We start from the raw sequence: 17,063 nt of genomic DNA on the forward strand, positions 1-17,063 counted from the left end.
CATGTCTGTGACTTAATTTTTTTTTTTTTTTCCTTGCTTGACTACTGAAAAGCCACCCTACAATGCACATAATTCTGATACCGGAATCACTGTATACATTCATGTGTGTGATCCCTGGGAATAATTATGCTGAGGCGTGTACATTGAATCATCTGTGAAATATCTATAGCAATAAAAACAACTTCCTGCATCACTTGCTTTCTTCTTCAATCCCACGCTTGTCTCTGGTTGGGGTTGCACAACATCAAGCCTTGTGTGATGTATGCTCCTCTATCTTTGTCAACAATGCAGCTTTAAGTTTCACAAGCGTATATTTCTTCTCAGGTTCCTGGGGCATGAATTTCATGCTATGAATCATCTTTTATTGTATTACTATGTACAATGGCCACCATTGATGAGATACTATATCTATAAATGACTGCTGCATTAGATTAAATTTAGAAAAGCATACATGTTTATTTGTTATATTGATCGGAATGTTACGATATGCATTGATGGGTTGTTTAATACATATTCTATATGCTCATAGTGAATGAATCTTATTTGATGGCCCTCAAAGACACTCTATTATCCTCGGACAGAAACATGAATTCGGTAATGGTTTACTCTATCATGTTTGTTTATGCATGTAAGAAAAAAAATATACATTTATTTACAAAGGAACATACACGGGTTCTTTTGGACCTTCACAGATTACCTTGAACTTTTCTCGAGCATCAGCAATTCGATTTGCAAAGACAATTCGAATATGTTTATAAATGTAAATCCTCTTTTTTTCCGTTCTACAGACATGTAAGTGAATCGCATATCGAAGCACATCATGATGGCCAGGCTGTTCACCATAAGACTTTTGCCTGAGGAAAGTCTTTGAGTTTCTTGGCATATCTGTAAAATCATAGGGTATCAGAAAAAGCTTGACCGCCGTCTTGTTTGGGTTCTTGACAACGACTTGGATTTGACCCTTGGGCGGTATACGATAGCCAGGCACAGAAAGGTTCTTGGACTGCAAATGGTCTTGGATATCTACCGTGCCGACATAGGGAGTACTATGATCATCTTGGAAATCATAAAAAGTGGCAGGGAACAAGATTGACCAATGTGGCGGGCACTTCAATGATGGTTTACAGTCATAACCCAAAACACCCAGCTGACAATGAAAGGTGATGGGTTTTGAAGGTTGAGAGGACATTCGACCAGAGAAGAGAGACTCTTCGAAGCTACCGACTAAAGAAAGTCCATGATCGAGTGAGCTTCTTCTTTGAGATGATGGAACAGATAAATATGAAGGTTTGGTATGAATGGGAGAAGTTGAATAAGCGACAGTGGAATGATGATGTGTAGTGTATTGCATTGTATGTGTTGAAGGAATAGGTATCGATGTCGTCATGGGATGGGTATGATTGATTTGATCAATGGCGGATAAAGAAAGTCTTGATAGTCGACGAACAGCGATGATAGGAGGCTGGTGGTGCTGCATAATAATTAAGGTTTCATCGAGTACAAGTTGAATGGAAATTGAATTACAGTTGAAATGATGAGCTTTCAAGCGAGCTAATTTTCTAAATTCCATTATTTTATGCTGATCGAAATGAGAGTTTGAGCATAGCTGATTCTTGTAATGAATCATTGTGTACACATGGTGAATGGATAATGGATTAGAATGTATAAAATGTGAAATGGTATCCAATAAACCCTGAATGTCATCTTGATGCGCATGAAAATGGATGATCCATCTTTCGATTAGACAGTTCGTATTTCTTTGTAGTATGTTTATAATGATTTCGCCTTCCGTTATATCATCACTAAAACAGCATAAATCATCTTGATCATGCGTTAGAACACAGCTATTGTTATGATCTTGTCTTGATTTAATAATTGTATACAACAATCTTTTCCAATTATTTTTATTTTCATGAAATAATACAGGCATCGTTGGAAGCATTTGCAGGAAAAAAAAAAAAAAAAAAAAAAAAAAAGAAGAGAAAAAAGATAAAAAAATTTTTTCTAGCTTTATAATACTTGGTAATCAATTCTCAGACCACTTCCTTTTAAAGCTAAAGAAGAAGGTTTAAATGCATTGGGTAAAGGTTTTTTATCTGGGGGAAAAAATTCTTTAGAAGCCTTTTCAGAGTAAAATAGACGGTATGAATAATACTCTTTCCAGCAGTCCTGACTTAATTGACTCCTTTCAACAAAATCTTGAAAATTGACTGAATTGTTTATAGGCAACTGTATTAAACCAAATGATACCATTTGTATCCAGAATAACACCTGGGTTTCAGAGTACTTTATATCCTGCTCTTCATTATATTTATATTGTTGGAGGTAAAAATATAGCTTGCTCTTTTTATAGTCCTTGGTTAATGTCAGATAGATGATCCGAATAAGACACCAAGTATCGAAAAATAAAAACTGTTGTCCATGGTAGAACCGTTGTTCAAAGTCGAAATCATTCAGCTGATACGGATTAGGCAACTGTCGCTTTTGATTCAATTTTAATGTCAAATAGTCAAATATCCGGTCTATCTCGTTCATTGAAAATAATCTCCAATCGTGTCCTTTTAATTTCCTGATCAACCCCTTATCCTGTACCCATATCTCTGCTATATCCTGTATATCCATATGCTCATCATTAACAACAGTAATAATAATTGCTTCCTCTCTGATCAAATTCTCTTGGTGTAAGAGTAACATCAGTCTTTCTCTGCTCTTGTCTTGTACTTCCTTTATGAAATAAATAATCACTTTTGCATGTTTTAGAGTGGATATACTGTTTTCTATATCTGGATAATCCCATAATTCAAACTTGTATGAATCAAATAGGATCGTTTCTACATTGTATTCTTCTGTTGGTATCACTTCAAATTCAGTATCAGGTTCATTCGTGTTGTATTTAAAGTAGGATTTATACAAAAATGTCGTTTTCCCTGTTCCTCTTGCTCCCATGACAACCGTTGTTATCTTTTCTATCCAATGTGAACAAAATCAATAATTTATATATCAGCAAAATGACAGGACTTACCTTGTTCAACTCTTTCACTCGTGCTTGTTTTGTTATGATTACCAAGCAGAGTCGAGATTCGCTTCATTTTGAACAAGAAAAAAAAAAGTTTATTTGGTATGACAAAATAAAAGAATTCAGGTCATTTATTTATTTAGGCTCCTTTGGTCACTTGCATCAAAAATCGAATACGAGCACAAATTTCATCTATCATTTTTATGTTAGCTTTTTTTTTCCTTTCTTTTTTTTTAAGGAAATAACTTACAAGCTTCCTTTGAGCTTTCTGCTTCAAGGTCATACGTCTTGTAATCCCTTTCTTTAAGTACTATAATCTTGAAATTTGATGGAACTTTTTTACTCTGTTTACAACTTCTTATAGCGCTCGCATGAAACGATGTCTAAAAGCATGTATTAGTTTTATAAATACATCTTTTTTTCTTTTTCTTTTGTCATTTACCGTCTTGACAGAATCAAACATGCCTTTGTGTTCAGGTGGCATTAAATGAATATAATCTCCGTCAATTGCTAATATATACACTTTTTTACTAACAAACATGGGCATCTTTCTGCTCACAGAATATTTCTGCTAATACTGTTTAATAACTATGTTGTATAATAATGAAAATAAAGAAAATATTACCTTGTACTGTGAAAATATTCCATCATTTGCATTTGCCGCGGTTGGTCTTTGATTTACATCTGAAAAATACATTGGATGGGTAACTTCATCCTTTTTACGTTTAATAGGTGATCGCCATAGATGATTAGCTGCATAAAATGTGTAAATAGGATGAATGTATCTAATTAAATACAACTTACTGCTTGGTATTGTCAGTGTTCTCTCTTTCTTGACAAGTGTCAGATCTGTAATTTCCTTCATACTTTCCACTGTCGTATCATTTGGCACAATCACATTTGTATCTGCGATCGTCAACATATATCCATTTGCATCCAGTTTTCGCTTTCTGCACACTAACTCGAGCACATCGCCAATGAACATTTCTGCATAAACCGGTATGGCTGTCGTAGCCGAGACTTCCTCGTTTGTCATCAGTTTGATTCGGAAGTACTTTAATGGCGTCATTGGCATCGTAGCCTTGGTCAATGTTGCTTTGGATGATGGCACAGGAACAGCTACAGTAGATGGATCAGGTTCCTGTGCGGCTATACGATGATGCATGAGTTGATGGGTTGGTATATCTTCTTGTTGGGTTGAAGTGGGTATCGTTGTCGATTCAGGCAGAACAGCTTGTTGCTTTTTCTGGCGCAAGGCTTCAATGTCTGGCTTTGTCTTGCCCATTTTGGCCCGCGTGATGTCGTTTTGTTTGACTTTAAAGTCTCAGTAAAAGCAGTCATTATCATGTGTATGTTATTACCTTGTGATGGTGTTGCTCTACATAAAGCAAATTGATCAAATGAGACACGGTCGATACGCCTTGTTCTGTCCACCGCTAAGTAAATCAATTGAGGTCAGATCGGATTTATTATTACTATTATTACTATTACTTACCTGGTAAATCTTCTTCTATCTCTCCATCGTCCTCAGCAATCAACAAGACCCACTCGGACAGATCATAGCTCTCGACCTCTAATTCAGGACCACGCTTTTGTTCTACATAGTCATATAATATATATCCAATCACATCATCAATCAATGCATCTGGCTTTACGATCAACTTTACAGGCTCATAGGGTTTAAACGAGCATGGTATATACACACAAAGATTGATCGGTTTAGCTTCTCCCTTGCCCGACGCAAATGCGTATTCTGCAAACGGATTCTCTGCTGCTGTTGCCTTTTCAGCAATGAGCGCAGATAACGCCGATTTCTGTTGTTGTTGAATTGGTGAGACCTTTTTGGTATATGACAGTGGGTGTTCGGTTGCAACGACTTGTGTGATCTTTTTCTCGGGCTGGTCCTCTGGAGACTCATGGCTGCTTGTCGGAAAGGGAAACATGCTCACGTTGGCTTCTTCGATTGAGGAACGTGGAGAAGGGTCAATGGCCGACTCCACAGAGGGATGAAGTGAAGTTTCTTCTTGATTTGGATGTGTAGCATTGAATAGTCCTACAGGTGGTTGTTGCTGTTCTTCTATTTTACTTTTTTATAGCTATCAGTATGTCTTGTTTATATTTGTTTATGATGCTTACTTTTCTAGTTCTTGTCTTTCTTCCTCATCCATGTCTTCTTCTTCCTCATCACTGTCAGTTTCCTTCTTCGTCAACGGTCGAATAGGTACATATTGCTTTCTATGTCGATAACTTCGTTTTGTTGTACGTGGGCTTGTCGTCAGTTTGCTTTCGGTCATAGGAGGAGAATAACAGTACTGCATCTCAGGATAGAGAGGTGCTGCTAGTCTCACATAGTCATCTGACATGACAGTAGGTGGGAAGCTAATGATGCGTTCTCCTCGTTCATCTACTCGCAAGAATTTTATTCGACTAATATGAATCAAGTATAAAGGATCTGTAATCAGTGACATTTTTATTTTTTATTTTTTATGCTGTTTAGAAAAATATATTAAAAAAAGAAGGAGGGGAGATTAATAGGAAAATTACATAATGATTTAACCCTTTTTTTTTCTCTTTTATTTTTAATTATATCATGCAACGATTCATTAAACCACCACCACAGCAACTAAAGATGACTCTTGTTCAGCGACGCATGTATTCAAATCGACCATTAATTCAACTTTTGATGCGTATGACACCTACTCAACGGCGTATCGCTTTATTTGGTACAGGTATTGCTGCGACCCTTGTGCTAGGCCCATTTCTGCTGGTAGGTCTTGGTGGAATAGCAGCAGTAGGCGCTTTTCAATTCTGGAAGCTCAAGAGACAACTCAATCAAGCAGCAATACAGCAACAACCCCTGTCAGTCTGGTCAGACCTCTTTGCAAACTATTACAATGTTCCTTTGTCAAGAAACAGCGTATTGCAGGAAGAAGCTCTGAAAAGAGTCGAAGATTGGGCACAGACCGATCATGGTCGATCGACTCTGATGGATCATGGTATCCGACCTGACGATTTGACCAGTCGTGCTTATTTACGAGGTACCTCATCCACATCCATCATGGTCCAAGGTATTACACAACAGCGGATAAAACTCGAATTTGATTTACGCGATTGTATCTTATTGGTTTTTGCTGATCAGGATTCAAGTATTAAGGATGTCCAACTGGTCAATCGAGTAGGACATGCATTGCATATACCACTGACAGTGCAACAACAAAGAACAGGAAGGGTTATTGAAGGTGAATTTCATGATATAAAATAAAGAATTTAATAGTAGAATGGTGATTTTTTATGGGTGCGTGTGGGTGTGTTGTATGTGTCAATGTAGTAAGTAGTAAGTAGTAAGTAGTAGTAGTGGTAGAAATAAAAGTGTTTAAACGCAAAAGTATATTGAGGTTGCGTATAGTAGTGTACAAATAGTAGTCAATAATAATAGTAATAGTAAATGGACACCTGCCATTCGTTGTCTTCTTTTTTGTTCTTTACTCTTTAGTATCATCAAGTCGAATTACCATAACACTCAAGTTATCTGTACTAAAATTAGCCAATGCATGATCTAGTAATTTTTGGCTTGCGACTTGAGGGTCTTGTATATCTTTGATGAGGTCAACTGCATCTTGATCTTCACAAACATCCCAAAGCTATTAAACATATAAGTACACATTATAAGAAGATTTGTATTCAACTCACTCCGTCGCATGCTAAAATTAGAAACTCGTCGCTGGGTCCTAGTTCTGTCTCGGTCGTAAAGGGATTTCCAACAACAAATTCCTTCATGACACTGTCGCCTAATGATCGTGTTACGGCTAATACTCCATTCACACGGTTGTTCATCATAAATCCTCCCAAGTCCATGATGCGTTTTGCTTCTTGAGAATCAGATCCCTTATGATCATAAGACAGTCGAACTGCTTTGTTTTGACGACTATAATGAATGAATACATAAAGTAAAGAAGAATAATAGCTCCTTACCACAAGACAGCACGCGCATCACCTACGTTTCCAGTATATAAAATACGCTAATGTAGAGGGTTAGTTGTAAGAATCTTGTAATAAATATATATATCTAACCTTGTTGTTTTCAGCCACTTTCACAAAGGCAACGATAGCCGTACAGCCAGAGAACTTTCCTTCACGTTCATTGACTTGGTTGTCCACTCTTAGAAAAGCTTTATTTAAAATTTCCGGAACTGATTCGTCTGGGTTACTTTCTTCAATTACGTTGGCCAACACCTATTTATGATTATGAATAATTTGTAAACCTCTTTTTTCTTTACCATACTTTATCAAAGTTATTCCCACACCATTCAGCTGTTGCCTTTCCAGCATGTCCGTCAAAAATAGCAAAGAAGCCCTGACGAGGTACACCCATGTAATTGAATACAAAGGTATGAGCATCTTCCATTGTTCTACGACATCGTTTATTGCGATCTTCAGATACTCCTAATAAGAATCCAGGTGCCTTTTTGGCTTGTTTTGTTGAAGTTGTTGTTGCTGTCGTAGAAGATTGCTCCATAATAGAAAAAAGTAAAAAAAAAAAGAAAGGAAGAAAAAAGAAAAAATTTATTGTTAATCAAAAATGTGTCCCCCCTTTCTTTCCTCTTAAACTCCTTTCAAAATAAATAAAGAAAAAGAGAACAAAAAATGTTCTCCTTATTTTATCTTTTGTAGCTTTTTATTAGCAAATTTGAGTTTGGTTTGAGTTCTGTCGACATCAGCATCCAATTCATCCAATAATTGATTTTGTGTATCCAATTCATGTCCAATCGTAATACCCAATTGCTTTTGTCTGGCCAAAATAGAACTAAACTGTTCAATTTGCTGATCTTGTTCTTTCATCAACTGGTCCTGATAGACAACTAACCCTTCATTATCTAATCCCCTTGTCACTTCTGTCTCTTGTAGTTGTTTTTTGTAGGCTGCACCAAACGCTCTTCCCATACCTTTGCGTTCTGGTTTGATTTCATTAAATAGTGCTTTTCGTTCCTGCGTGACAGGCTGCTGCTTTTGTTGTTCAAGTTGCTGATCGGCGCGTGCGGAGGTATTAGCGAGCTGCATGAGAGCATCCTTTTCATCTTTGAGAGATGAGACCATATCTTGTCGTCTTCTCAGTTCGCCCTCTGATAAAATAGCTGATAAGCTATTCAGTCCGGATTCAAGTGTCGATAACTTGGCTGACAAAAAGACGAGGAGCTTCTTGGCTTGTACTGTGCACTGGTGTGATGCTGATATTTCATTACGTGCCATATGGGTATGTTTTCGATTCATCAACGATCTGACTTCTCGTGCCGTGTTGCTCATCGTATGGTATTCATCTAGCCAACTCTCGGATGTGTACATCTCCTTGGTTGATAATGTATTGTTGTTTGGTATAGCTAAAAACTCTCTCCAGATATCTGTCAATCTCCATCGATCGTCTCGGCTGCTCAGAATACCTCGCAAGTAAGCCTCAAGTCCTCGTCGTCGCTCTTCGATCCTTTCTGGATCATTGAAGGTCCGAGGAAAGTAATGTTTGGGCGGTAGTGAAACAGGCCGTGTATGTTTAGGGAATATGGTTTGAAACATGGTGTCTAATTTCTCAAATTCTGAATATCGTTTCCAGACAAACCAATTGCGCACCGCAGCATGTACTTCAATCTTGTAAACTGTATGTGGTTTAGGTTGTTGTCGAGTTTCAGTTTCTCGAATGTAGATGGCTTGAACGACTTCACTCATCAGTGAAGAAAGAAAGAAAGTGAGAGAGAGAAAAAGAAAAAGAAAAAAGGAAAAGGGAAATATTTTTATTTGCGTCACAAATAGAGTCATGCCGCCTTCAACGTCTTTAAGCGGGGATCAATTCGGCTATTATTTATTTGCATTAAGCCAGTTTTTGAGCAACGACAACGTTGACATTATAGTATCCACTTGTTGTTGCCATGCAATGTTCTAGCTCTTTGAGATAATTTTCTTGCTCCGCTTTGTTATTTAAGCCTAAAATGGGTGCTGCTACAGTCATTCCTGTCTTTGAACCTTCTAACCAACACCAAATGAGCTTTTTGGCTAACCGAGTTCCTGTTGCTGAACAAGATGTTTGTAACATTATTATTGTTTTATAAAAGACACTTACTGGTATCATTATATCGAAACTGTGAGTCAATAATCGCTGTATTGCCAACCTCTTTTAATAATCTTTCTAATTCTCCTCCAATACGTGGATTCTGTCCTACTGCCTTACAGATCGTATGCACTATTAAAAAGGAGGAACTATTAATTGTCTATTTATTTCTCCCTTCGTTTTTTCTTTTTACCAGCTGATAAGGACTTGTAAAAGACAGTATCCTTTTGCTCGGGTAGCTAAGGAAAGGTAAAGATGAGGGCTTCTTTTAATGTTACACTTTATAATCTTACTTCAATGTTTGCATCAACTATCTGCACCAATCCTCCTGGCTTGGTTACGCGAAGTAGTTCTTTGATTGCGCCAGGCCATTCATCCTCACGCAGGGCAAAGATCATCAATCTCATGTGAACAAAGTCAAAGGTATTATCTTCATAAGGAAGTGTTTCCAAGATATTTCCAATTTTGAAAGTGAATTGTTTTGGCATCATGTTTGTAGGAATGGCTTGAACTATGTCACAGCCATGATAATCACATTTGGGATAATCAGTGATCATATCCTATACTCTTTAAATCAACTCTTGGCTTTTTTTTCTGCTAATCTCAACTTACCATTATCCAAGCTCCTGAACCACAACCGACGTCGAGAACAGATAAATTCCCTTTGCTGAAATCCAATGATACACTTGGCATAACATTTCTAAGCTACGAATAAGCCTCCAAACAAATACATTTATATATTTACCAAATATTACCCTTCAAGCATTTCTTTAAAAGCAAAATGTTGCTATACAACAGTAAATATTTACCCTGTATTTTAATCTTTTTCGTTCTTACCCCTGTTAACCTCATCTGCTCTTCGTCGTCCTTGGGAAGCCAATAGCTTGATGTCTCAATATCATGAAACTCTCTATCTGAAATAACCGTCATAATATCCTTGCGTGATTAATTCTAAAAGAAATAAAGGAAACGAAAAGAATTTCATGGTTTCTTTCTTTTCACTGTACAACATTTGTACATCATACCAGAGGACGGACAAGGTCTGACAGAACCTTGTGTACTTGGACTTCCAGGAATAGCAATATCAAAGTTGCTCAAAAGTTTGATGGATTGTAAGAACTTCTTTTTCTGAGAAAGAATTGTATGTTTAAAGAGCTAATAAGACACATATTATATTCAAAAGGTGGGAAAAAAAAGGAGGAAGGGTTGTCTTTAAAGTATCAATATGAGACATACTTGCTTAGATTGATCAAATAGTAGCTATTTTCCATCTTGGATGTATCCAAAACAAACTCTTCATTTAAAGACTAAGAAGCATATCACAGTAAGGTGTTGCTACTTTCGTTATCAAGTAATTCTTTTGGATATCTAGGCCTTTATGCAGATTAAACTGTTGCATAAAAGATTCATAACAATATGCAAGCATGGCTTGAAATGAGAGTCATAGCTGTTGTTGTCTGCAGTTTCCCTTGCTCCACCAGCGAGATAAAAGAGCAAGTGCTTTGCATTTTCCAAGATAAAAGAAGCATTGTCTTGGTCATACTCCTCTCTTGACTCATTCTTTCGTCCAAGGGCTACTATCAACAACATATCTCATGGTAGCTCGTTAAACTACTTGTCTTTTTCAGTTTCATATTTTAAAGCCTTTCGCTTGGAACAGTATAGTCTGTGGCCTCCTATTTGACAGCTGATATCATAGTCGTACAGGTGATTCAGTTAGGTTCCTAACCGATACATCTAGACTAGCTTCATCCTCGTATATCTGTCGTTATCTGTAGTCTCAGGCATGTAAAATTCACTCTTGTAGTAATCCATTGTGCGATATCCTTCCCCTGCCATAATTTACACGGAATTACTTTGCACAAAGTACTTTCATATAACGCGCCATGCTTAATTCTTATTGGTCATGATGAACTCACTTAATAGTCCTGTTTTCATATATAAAATGACTTTATTTGTAATAATGAGCTCTCTCTTTTTTCTTATTTATAATAAACACACATCTGTATTTGTTCTTTTTTTATTAGTCTGAACTATTTTTTGCATTCAAACCAACCAGTCTGAATTTGAGAAATGCGCGGATCTTAGAAATTGCCTTCCCGTTCCTTTATTCATGTGACTGAAAGTATATTTTTCTTTTTTTTTTTAAAAAAAAAAAAAAAGCTACTGTAAAAACAGAATGATGTATCTGAATGTAATCAGAAAAACAGTCAAAGATGAAGTGAAGGTATCAGTAAAGAGAGAAAGAGAGTAAACAAACTTGCAACAAACATCAGGCTTCCGACTTTACTGTGATCAATCACCTGCAAGCTCAGAATTTGGCGGAGGGAGTAAAGAGAGTGTGACAAATGATTACTGATAAATATGAAGGATAAAAGCCAGCCCCTTATTTATTCTTCCCCCTTTGTTTTTTTAGCTTTTTTTTTTTTGGGAGGATATAAATAGGAGAGGGTGAGTTTATTGTTTTCTTTTTTAAATTAAAAATTGTAGCAAAATGGGAAATCGTTTAACAAAGACATACAGTATTCCAAGAGAAAATATAGAAAATAAACATATCAGAGAACCATCTTCAACAAGAGTTATGACAGATTTCGAACAAACATCATACACAGAGTCAGCAAGTAGTGAAAGTGCATTTGACACAACTATTCCATCACAAAGAGAATTTCATCAAGTTCAACAGTCAACTTATTGGCTACCTAAAGATGACGAAGAACAACTTAGACTGACAGGAGTAAGATAGATTAAATACAAATATATATAAATTAACCATGTTGTTTAGCAACACTTTGCTTTTAAAGAAACATTTGGAGGGTATTTGAATATTAACAAAAAGTGACAGACAAGGGTCTTTACTCATCTGATATTAGAAATGTGATGCCAAGTGTAACCGAGTTGATTAAATTTGACAACGAAGCTTGTGTTCTGGACGTTGGATGTGGTTCAGGAGCTTGGGTTATGGTACGCTTACTCTTTTTGTTAAAATGCACAATTTGTAACACGACATAGGACATGATCTCCGACTATCCCAATTGTGATTACCACGGCTGCGATATAGTTGATGTAGTCAACACTGACATGATGCCAAAACAATTCACTTTCAAAATTGGAAATATCTTGGAAACACTTCCTTATGAAGATAATACCTTTGACTTTGTTCACATGAGATTGATGATCTTTGCCCTGCGTGAGGATGAATGGCCTGGCGCAATCAAAGAACTACTTCGCGTAACCAAGCCAGGAGGATTGGTGCAGATAGTTGATGCAAACATTGAAGTAAGATTACAAGGATGTATGTATCACAGTTTCTAAGTCACAAATAGATGCCAACCAAACAAGATGACGCCTTCTACAAGAGTGTATACGCAGGCAAGTTTATTTAAAAAGAAAATATGTCATTTTAGTAATCAAACTTTTAAAAAATAGTTCATCAAACCTGTGCACAAAGATCACAAAATCCACGTATCGGAGGAGAAATTGAGAGAATGGTTCGAGAAGCAGGCAATACCAATATTATTGATTCCCAGTTTAGATTTAATGATACCAGTAATACTAAAAAAATATATAGTTATTGGATTATTATTGATCATTATTAAATAGCTACTAAAACAAATTCAGCAAAGAAACTTGCTTGGAGTTGGATAAATGGAGTCAAGAGCACAATCTCTGTCCTAGGCCCCGTGATTGGTCTTGAAAATGAGCACGACCAAAGAGACTTTTTGAGAGAACTCAAGTATTGTATGGAGAATATTAGTGGTTACTTTAATGTAAATGTCGTTGTTGCTCAAAAGACTGCTTAAAAAAATAAAAAATAAAAAAAAAGTAATTAGTAAATGCCACTTTTAAATATATAAAAATGAACACTTTATTCTCTTAACTTTTTATATAGTGTTAAGATTCATACAAGAGTGATAATGAAAGGCAGACAAAAGTAAATACAAGCTGTTTTTTTAAGCTCAATAACAGTCATCACTTTAGATGATTACCTATCCTTTCTTTATTGCTTCAAAGACAACATGTAATACACAAAATGAACTTGATATTTTTGAGAGAAGATAAATGTGATCAACACTTATGAATAACACGTAACTGAAATACTAACATTTCTTTTGCTTCTTGTGGTCTCTCTTTTATTATTTATTGTCTGAAATTATCACTTTTCTATCAGCGTGTGAATCATTTCTGAATAAAGTGTAAAGAAACTATTTATTATACATAATGTACTTGTTTTATGCAGCTGAACGAAGTAGTGCGTTTGCTACAAAAAGTGCTTCTTTGGCTGCATCATCTATAGGACTGTATATATCATTTGACTTTTCCTCAAAAAGAGGGACATGCGTGCTGCTCTCACTGCTAATGCTACTTCTACTACTGGCACTTGCACAACAATCACGACTGCTCATTGATTCATCCAGTTCATAAAGCAGCATATACGGGTTAGAATGCAATACGTCTTCTAGTGTGCATTCATCTACTTTGGTATCTGATATCCTGTACCACACATCCTGTCCATTGTAAATCTCTTTCTTATGCTCGGCACCACATTGATCACACTCGCAACGATCTGTGTATATCCGTCTTTTGTACGCAACAAAATGACCATAGCTGTGACTTCCATAGTGTACAACGATGCTCATGAGCTTATATATTCTTCTATCATGACTTTGATCAGATGGACTTGACATTGATTCTTGTGGTTGCTCGACATTGATATCTGCTCCGTCTGTGGTATAAGGCCCTATGTCCAGGTATTCTGGGAATAATAAGCGACATTGATTCTTGTAAACCATGCCAGTGCTTAGGTATGCTGATCGTGACACGTGTAGACACAGGATTTTGGACGGTTTCGCCAACATAACTTGCTTACTGCTCAAACAACTCATCCTCATACACTCTTCCTTGGATCCTTCTTCATCGTCATCATCTATGCGTCTCATCTTTAACAAGTGTTCCATTCGAGATTTCTTGGCTTGAAGTGGAGCTAAATGTTTTTTTTTGTTGGTCTTTTTTGAATTTTTTTTCAAACGTGCAATTTCTTGTTCAAGCGTTTCTATGGTAGCGATAAAGGAGCATCGACGACAAGAAGCGTCTTGCAGGTATTCTATATCTGTAAATCGAGACAGACATTCTTCTAGTGTGGCTGTATACTGTAGACGTCAAAGTTAAGTAAATGCGCGGTGTGACAGTTAAACGTTAGTACCCACCTTGTTTGGCAAATTCAACTGTATATTATTAAATGAAAAGTGTCGAATGGCACCCTATAAGAACTAGTTTGTCAATCAATTAATACTTTATCTCTCTCCTATTTCTCTTCTTTCACGGCAGAAGAGAAACTTACCGTGTATTTGCACTTTAGACAAGATAATCTATTTGCCAATAGTCCAGTCAATGGATTCTCAAACTCCTTTCTCTTGATGACTGGGTTCACTAGACCCTTGAGCCCGCGACCTAACCATGCATGGGAACTACCACGCTGTCCCTGACTGTCTACAGAGAGCAATTCCTTGAATCCTCCGCCGAACCGTGTGTACTGAACAACACGTTGTGCCTCAGTATCCAATGCACTAGAAATTAATTGAAAGAATTCTTGAGCGTCTTGTTGTTCTCTATTTGTGATGCGCCGGTTTGAAGACAATGCCGTAACAATTTCGGTAGGTCGAAACGAAGTACGGCGATACATAGGCTGACTTAATCGTCGTAGTGTCTTTAAAAGTGAACGGCTAACAGGAAGTGGAAGCCCAGGTGGTGTTGCCATATTGATGGTTTGCAAATAATCATGTAGATAAGTAAGTGAAGAAAATGCCTATTATTTAAAGATGATTCTCGGATTCCCCTCCTTTCAAATTCTTTTGTTATACCTGTAATACAGAATTGATAAAGCAAGAGTTACCAGTGTTAACAAGGCCTGAAACAAGTGCAGAAGGATCGTAAGAAGGAATATGGGAAGCTACACAAATACGTGCAGCGTGGCGAGTGGTGGCTAGCTCGCTTTCTATAATAGATCATGTTGAATATAAAAACGTGTATACTTTAATTAAGCTACCATTCAGTTGCTTTGCTAATTTCTCATAGTACTCCTTGGGTCTTGTATATTGTGTTAGATCAGGAAGTCCAATGAATTGAAAGATGAATGTAAGGAAACGAACAACAAAGTTAAGCGATGATGTATTATAATCCAAATGTTGAAAGACTGGTGATAATATTACATAAATGCCTATAGTTGCAATAACAAACTGTGTAAATGTTGATAACTCATGAAGCACTTTTTGTACATCCTCTAGTTGCATTACAAAGAGTTTTTTTTTAAAAAGAAAAGACAGAGAGAGGGAAAGAGAGAAAATTACAAGTAAAATACACAGGCATTGATTGGCTAATAGATTAGCTCTTCGTGTGACGCATAATGCACCTTTTTGTTTAATGAAGCAAATGGCGTATAAGAGCAATAAGGCTAATTACCAAAGTACAGATGCTTAAATAAAGCACGGGATAGTCTATCAGGTTCTTTGAGATTATATAGGCTTATAGTAAGTTCTATCTCTAAACGTTACAAGATTGTGTTGGTTTATATCTTCTTTATCATATGATATTACTCTTCGTAAATCAGAAAGAGAACTTAGTTCTTGCTGATGACGCGATATCAAATAATTTCTATAGCTGTTAGGTGAAAAAAGTAGACACTCTTCTGTTAGCTGTTGCACATGATTTAACCACAAAAGCAGACAAAGATAATACAATGTAAACGTTACTCAGACACATGACGTTCGCATATTCGCTGTACGTTGGCTTATGCAAGCTTATAAAAAATGGTAAGGATTATAAAAGAAAATATGACAGAACACGCGCGTATCTTGCAAATGCTGATAGTATTTTGAGGGCTTGCTCTCATTTGTGCTATTATATTTACATGGTATGCGTCCAAATGTTTGAAAAGCAGCTTCTTGCTACATATTGCTCAATATTTTTTGTTCTTTGCTTCACAAAAGATGGCCTGGTTTACTATCATACAAAAGCGTGGGGGAAGGTGCGATAAGGGCATTTGTGAGCTTATTTGAGCATATTTTTATAAAAGGTAAGTACCCACTAACAAATTTATACAGAGCCTTGTAAATGGTAGCAAGCATACTCAAACTAAGGGTGTGTTGTTTAGTTGCTCTCAAGATACCTTTGACTTTACTTTCTGCTCTATATGTATGCATGTTTAATGCACTACACTATTTCCAGAAAGAAATGTCGTGCTGGCTTGTCGCTTTTTCGTATAAATTGTATTATAAAATTGCAAAAATGCGACTTTACTTTCTGAAAAGGCTGTGTGTGTATTTATATTTATATTGAAACTTTCCGATCCAGTTTTGAACAAGATGGTCATGACCAAAGTATGCGGGAATCTAACCTTGGCACCATAAACAACACCGTTTCGAAAGCCTTTTAGGACAGACAAGGCTTCATGGAATCGTGGATCGAGTGCAATTTGTTCAAGACGGTTCATTTTTAAGAATAAAGATATAAAAAAAGAAGGAAAAAAGGGGAGGAAAGTGAGACTAAAAAGGTGGGACCAATAAGACTTTCACATGAATATTTAGTTTGCATAACCTTGATCTTGTATATAATTGCCGGTCAGAGCAAAGGGGGCTATTTTGGCTGTAAATTAAATGAAAGAGAGAGAGAGAGAGCAATTCGGCATCTTTTGTCATCTTTAGCCCTCTCTTTTTTTCGTTGTTGCTTAAGGAATAGAATACAATCACAAGCTCAATTCTTTTATCTGATTTGATGTTGCACAGCGGGTCGCAGTTAGATGATGACTTCACTTTACAGCATTCACATAAACTGATATGATATACAAAAGAGAAAGTCAAGATTTGCATGTAGATCATTTATTTCTATATTTGTGTGGGGAAACCCACCTTTTTTGGATAGGCGGTCACTGAAAAAGTCCTCTTTTCCTGTTGTTTTTTT

General features: G+C 36.6%; 12 protein-coding genes across 12 annotated transcripts; 2 read left to right on the forward strand and 10 right to left on the reverse strand.

Moving 5' to 3' along the window:
* Positions 1 to 287: 287 nt before the first annotated feature.
* RHIMIDRAFT_263750 (uncharacterized protein) lies at positions 288 to 1,966 on the reverse strand. Its single transcript, XM_023611697.1, has 2 exons — positions 698 to 1,966; positions 288 to 607 (listed from the first exon to the last, which is right to left on the reverse strand). The coding sequence occupies exons 1-2, from the start codon at positions 1,928 to 1,930 to the stop codon at positions 554 to 556; spliced, it is 1,287 nt and encodes a 428-aa protein (XP_023463094.1). The 5' UTR covers positions 1,931 to 1,966; the 3' UTR covers positions 288 to 553.
* A 44-nt stretch (positions 1,967 to 2,010) lies between these two features.
* RHIMIDRAFT_240893 (uncharacterized protein) lies at positions 2,011 to 3,089 on the reverse strand (the record flags this gene model as incomplete). Its single annotated transcript, XM_023609474.1, has 2 exons — positions 2,011 to 2,966; positions 3,023 to 3,089. The coding sequence occupies 2 exons, from the start codon at positions 3,087 to 3,089 to the stop codon at positions 2,011 to 2,013; spliced, it is 1,023 nt and encodes a 340-aa protein (XP_023463095.1).
* Positions 3,090 to 3,155: 66 nt separating this feature from the next.
* RHIMIDRAFT_240894 (SIN1-domain-containing protein) lies at positions 3,156 to 5,484 on the reverse strand (the record flags this gene model as incomplete). The annotated part of the gene is made up of 8 exons (XM_023609475.1): positions 3,156 to 3,208; positions 3,267 to 3,399; positions 3,459 to 3,587; positions 3,642 to 3,769; positions 3,821 to 4,330; positions 4,378 to 4,452; positions 4,512 to 5,101; positions 5,153 to 5,484. The coding sequence occupies 8 exons, from the start codon at positions 5,482 to 5,484 to the stop codon at positions 3,156 to 3,158; spliced, it is 1,950 nt and encodes a 649-aa protein (XP_023463096.1).
* A 122-nt stretch (positions 5,485 to 5,606) lies between these two features.
* On the forward strand, positions 5,607 to 6,278 carry RHIMIDRAFT_240895 (uncharacterized protein; the record flags this gene model as incomplete). The annotated part of the gene is made up of 1 exon (XM_023609476.1): positions 5,607 to 6,278. One exon carries the CDS (start codon positions 5,607 to 5,609, stop codon positions 6,276 to 6,278), a length of 672 nt encoding a protein of 223 aa, XP_023463097.1.
* Positions 6,279 to 6,498: 220 nt separating this feature from the next.
* Positions 6,499 to 7,532, reverse strand: RHIMIDRAFT_240896 (protein phosphatase 2C; the record flags this gene model as incomplete). The annotated part of the gene is made up of 5 exons (XM_023609477.1): positions 6,499 to 6,657; positions 6,707 to 6,941; positions 6,989 to 7,035; positions 7,088 to 7,249; positions 7,299 to 7,532. The coding sequence occupies 5 exons, from the start codon at positions 7,530 to 7,532 to the stop codon at positions 6,499 to 6,501; spliced, it is 837 nt and encodes a 278-aa protein (XP_023463098.1).
* A 137-nt stretch (positions 7,533 to 7,669) lies between these two features.
* On the reverse strand, positions 7,670 to 8,731 carry RHIMIDRAFT_206803 (Phox-like protein; the record flags this gene model as incomplete). The annotated part of the gene is made up of 1 exon (XM_023606936.1): positions 7,670 to 8,731. The coding sequence occupies one exon, from the start codon at positions 8,729 to 8,731 to the stop codon at positions 7,670 to 7,672; it is 1,062 nt and encodes a 353-aa protein (XP_023463099.1).
* A 71-nt stretch (positions 8,732 to 8,802) lies between these two features.
* On the reverse strand, positions 8,803 to 10,081 carry RHIMIDRAFT_315616 (S-adenosyl-L-methionine-dependent methyltransferase). Its single transcript, XM_023615011.1, has 7 exons — positions 9,948 to 10,081; positions 9,866 to 9,897; positions 9,723 to 9,810; positions 9,404 to 9,670; positions 9,304 to 9,349; positions 9,123 to 9,242; positions 8,803 to 9,073 (listed from the first exon to the last, which is right to left on the reverse strand). The coding sequence occupies exons 1-7, from the start codon at positions 10,038 to 10,040 to the stop codon at positions 8,874 to 8,876; spliced, it is 846 nt and encodes a 281-aa protein (XP_023463100.1). The 5' UTR covers positions 10,041 to 10,081; the 3' UTR covers positions 8,803 to 8,873.
* A 1,195-nt stretch (positions 10,082 to 11,276) lies between these two features.
* Positions 11,277 to 12,950, forward strand: RHIMIDRAFT_315617 (S-adenosyl-L-methionine-dependent methyltransferase). Its single transcript, XM_023615012.1, has 7 exons — positions 11,277 to 11,844; positions 11,893 to 11,924; positions 11,981 to 12,071; positions 12,120 to 12,386; positions 12,434 to 12,479; positions 12,537 to 12,656; positions 12,711 to 12,950. Exons 1-7 carry the CDS (start codon positions 11,605 to 11,607, stop codon positions 12,908 to 12,910), a joined length of 996 nt encoding a protein of 331 aa, XP_023463101.1. The 5' UTR covers positions 11,277 to 11,604; the 3' UTR covers positions 12,911 to 12,950.
* A 389-nt stretch (positions 12,951 to 13,339) lies between these two features.
* On the reverse strand, positions 13,340 to 14,865 carry RHIMIDRAFT_246345 (cysteine proteinase; the record flags this gene model as incomplete). The annotated part of the gene is made up of 3 exons (XM_023610298.1): positions 13,340 to 14,257; positions 14,315 to 14,368; positions 14,449 to 14,865. The coding sequence occupies 3 exons, from the start codon at positions 14,863 to 14,865 to the stop codon at positions 13,340 to 13,342; spliced, it is 1,389 nt and encodes a 462-aa protein (XP_023463102.1).
* Positions 14,866 to 14,988: 123 nt separating this feature from the next.
* On the reverse strand, positions 14,989 to 15,428 carry RHIMIDRAFT_51636 (uncharacterized protein). The gene has a single exon (XM_023615350.1). The coding sequence runs from the start codon at positions 15,395 to 15,397 to the stop codon at positions 15,113 to 15,115; it is 285 nt and encodes a 94-aa protein (XP_023463103.1). The 5' UTR covers positions 15,398 to 15,428; the 3' UTR covers positions 14,989 to 15,112.
* A 522-nt stretch (positions 15,429 to 15,950) lies between these two features.
* On the reverse strand, positions 15,951 to 16,368 carry RHIMIDRAFT_263762 (uncharacterized protein). The gene has a single exon (XM_023611699.1). The coding sequence runs from the start codon at positions 16,304 to 16,306 to the stop codon at positions 16,085 to 16,087; it is 222 nt and encodes a 73-aa protein (XP_023463104.1). The 5' UTR covers positions 16,307 to 16,368; the 3' UTR covers positions 15,951 to 16,084.
* On the reverse strand, positions 16,309 to 16,596 carry RHIMIDRAFT_206964 (uncharacterized protein; the record flags this gene model as incomplete). Its single annotated transcript, XM_023606946.1, has 1 exon — positions 16,309 to 16,596. One exon carries the CDS (start codon positions 16,594 to 16,596, stop codon positions 16,309 to 16,311), a length of 288 nt encoding a protein of 95 aa, XP_023463105.1.
* Positions 16,597 to 17,063: the final 467 nt, after the last annotated feature.

This window comes from Rhizopus microsporus (assembly GCF_002708625.1).
Source record: "Rhizopus microsporus ATCC 52813 unplaced genomic scaffold scaffold_18, whole genome shotgun sequence".
Classification (NCBI taxonomy): Eukaryota; Fungi; Mucoromycota; class Mucoromycetes; order Mucorales; family Rhizopodaceae; genus Rhizopus; species Rhizopus microsporus.

What these genes read in the sequence shown, in the direction of transcription:
- RHIMIDRAFT_263762 (XM_023611699.1), bottom strand. Translation starts at nt 16,306, where the DNA reads ATGCATACATATAGAGCAGAAAGTAAAGTCAAAGGTATCTTGAGAGCA.
- RHIMIDRAFT_315617 (XM_023615012.1), top strand. Translation starts at nt 11,605, where the DNA reads ATGGGAAATCGTTTAACAAAGACATACAGTATTCCAAGAGAAAATATA. An exon ending in CTACAAGAGTGTATACGCAG is followed by an intron (nt 12,480 to 12,536) that starts GCAAGTTTATTT and finishes TTTAAAAAATAG; the next exon opens with TTCATCAAACCTGTGCACAA. An exon ending in GTTTAGATTTAATGATACCA is followed by an intron (nt 12,657 to 12,710) that starts GTAATACTAAAA and finishes ATTATTAAATAG; the next exon opens with CTACTAAAACAAATTCAGCA.
- RHIMIDRAFT_51636 (XM_023615350.1), bottom strand. Translation starts at nt 15,397, where the DNA reads ATGCAACTAGAGGATGTACAAAAAGTGCTTCATGAGTTATCAACATTT.
- RHIMIDRAFT_263750 (XM_023611697.1), bottom strand. Translation starts at nt 1,930, where the DNA reads ATGCCTGTATTATTTCATGAAAATAAAAATAATTGGAAAAGATTGTTG. An exon ending in ATGCTCGAGAAAAGTTCAAG is followed by an intron (nt 608 to 697) that starts GTAATCTGTGAA and finishes CAAACATGATAG; the next exon opens with AGTAAACCATTACCGAATTC.
- RHIMIDRAFT_315616 (XM_023615011.1), bottom strand. Translation starts at nt 10,040, where the DNA reads ATGACGGTTATTTCAGATAGAGAGTTTCATGATATTGAGACATCAAGC. An exon ending in AGCAGATGAGGTTAACAGGG is followed by an intron (nt 9,898 to 9,947) that starts GTAAGAACGAAA and finishes ACTGTTGTATAG; the next exon opens with CAACATTTTGCTTTTAAAGA. An exon ending in TTTAAAGAAATGCTTGAAGG is followed by an intron (nt 9,811 to 9,865) that starts GTAATATTTGGT and finishes TTCGTAGCTTAG; the next exon opens with AAATGTTATGCCAAGTGTAT.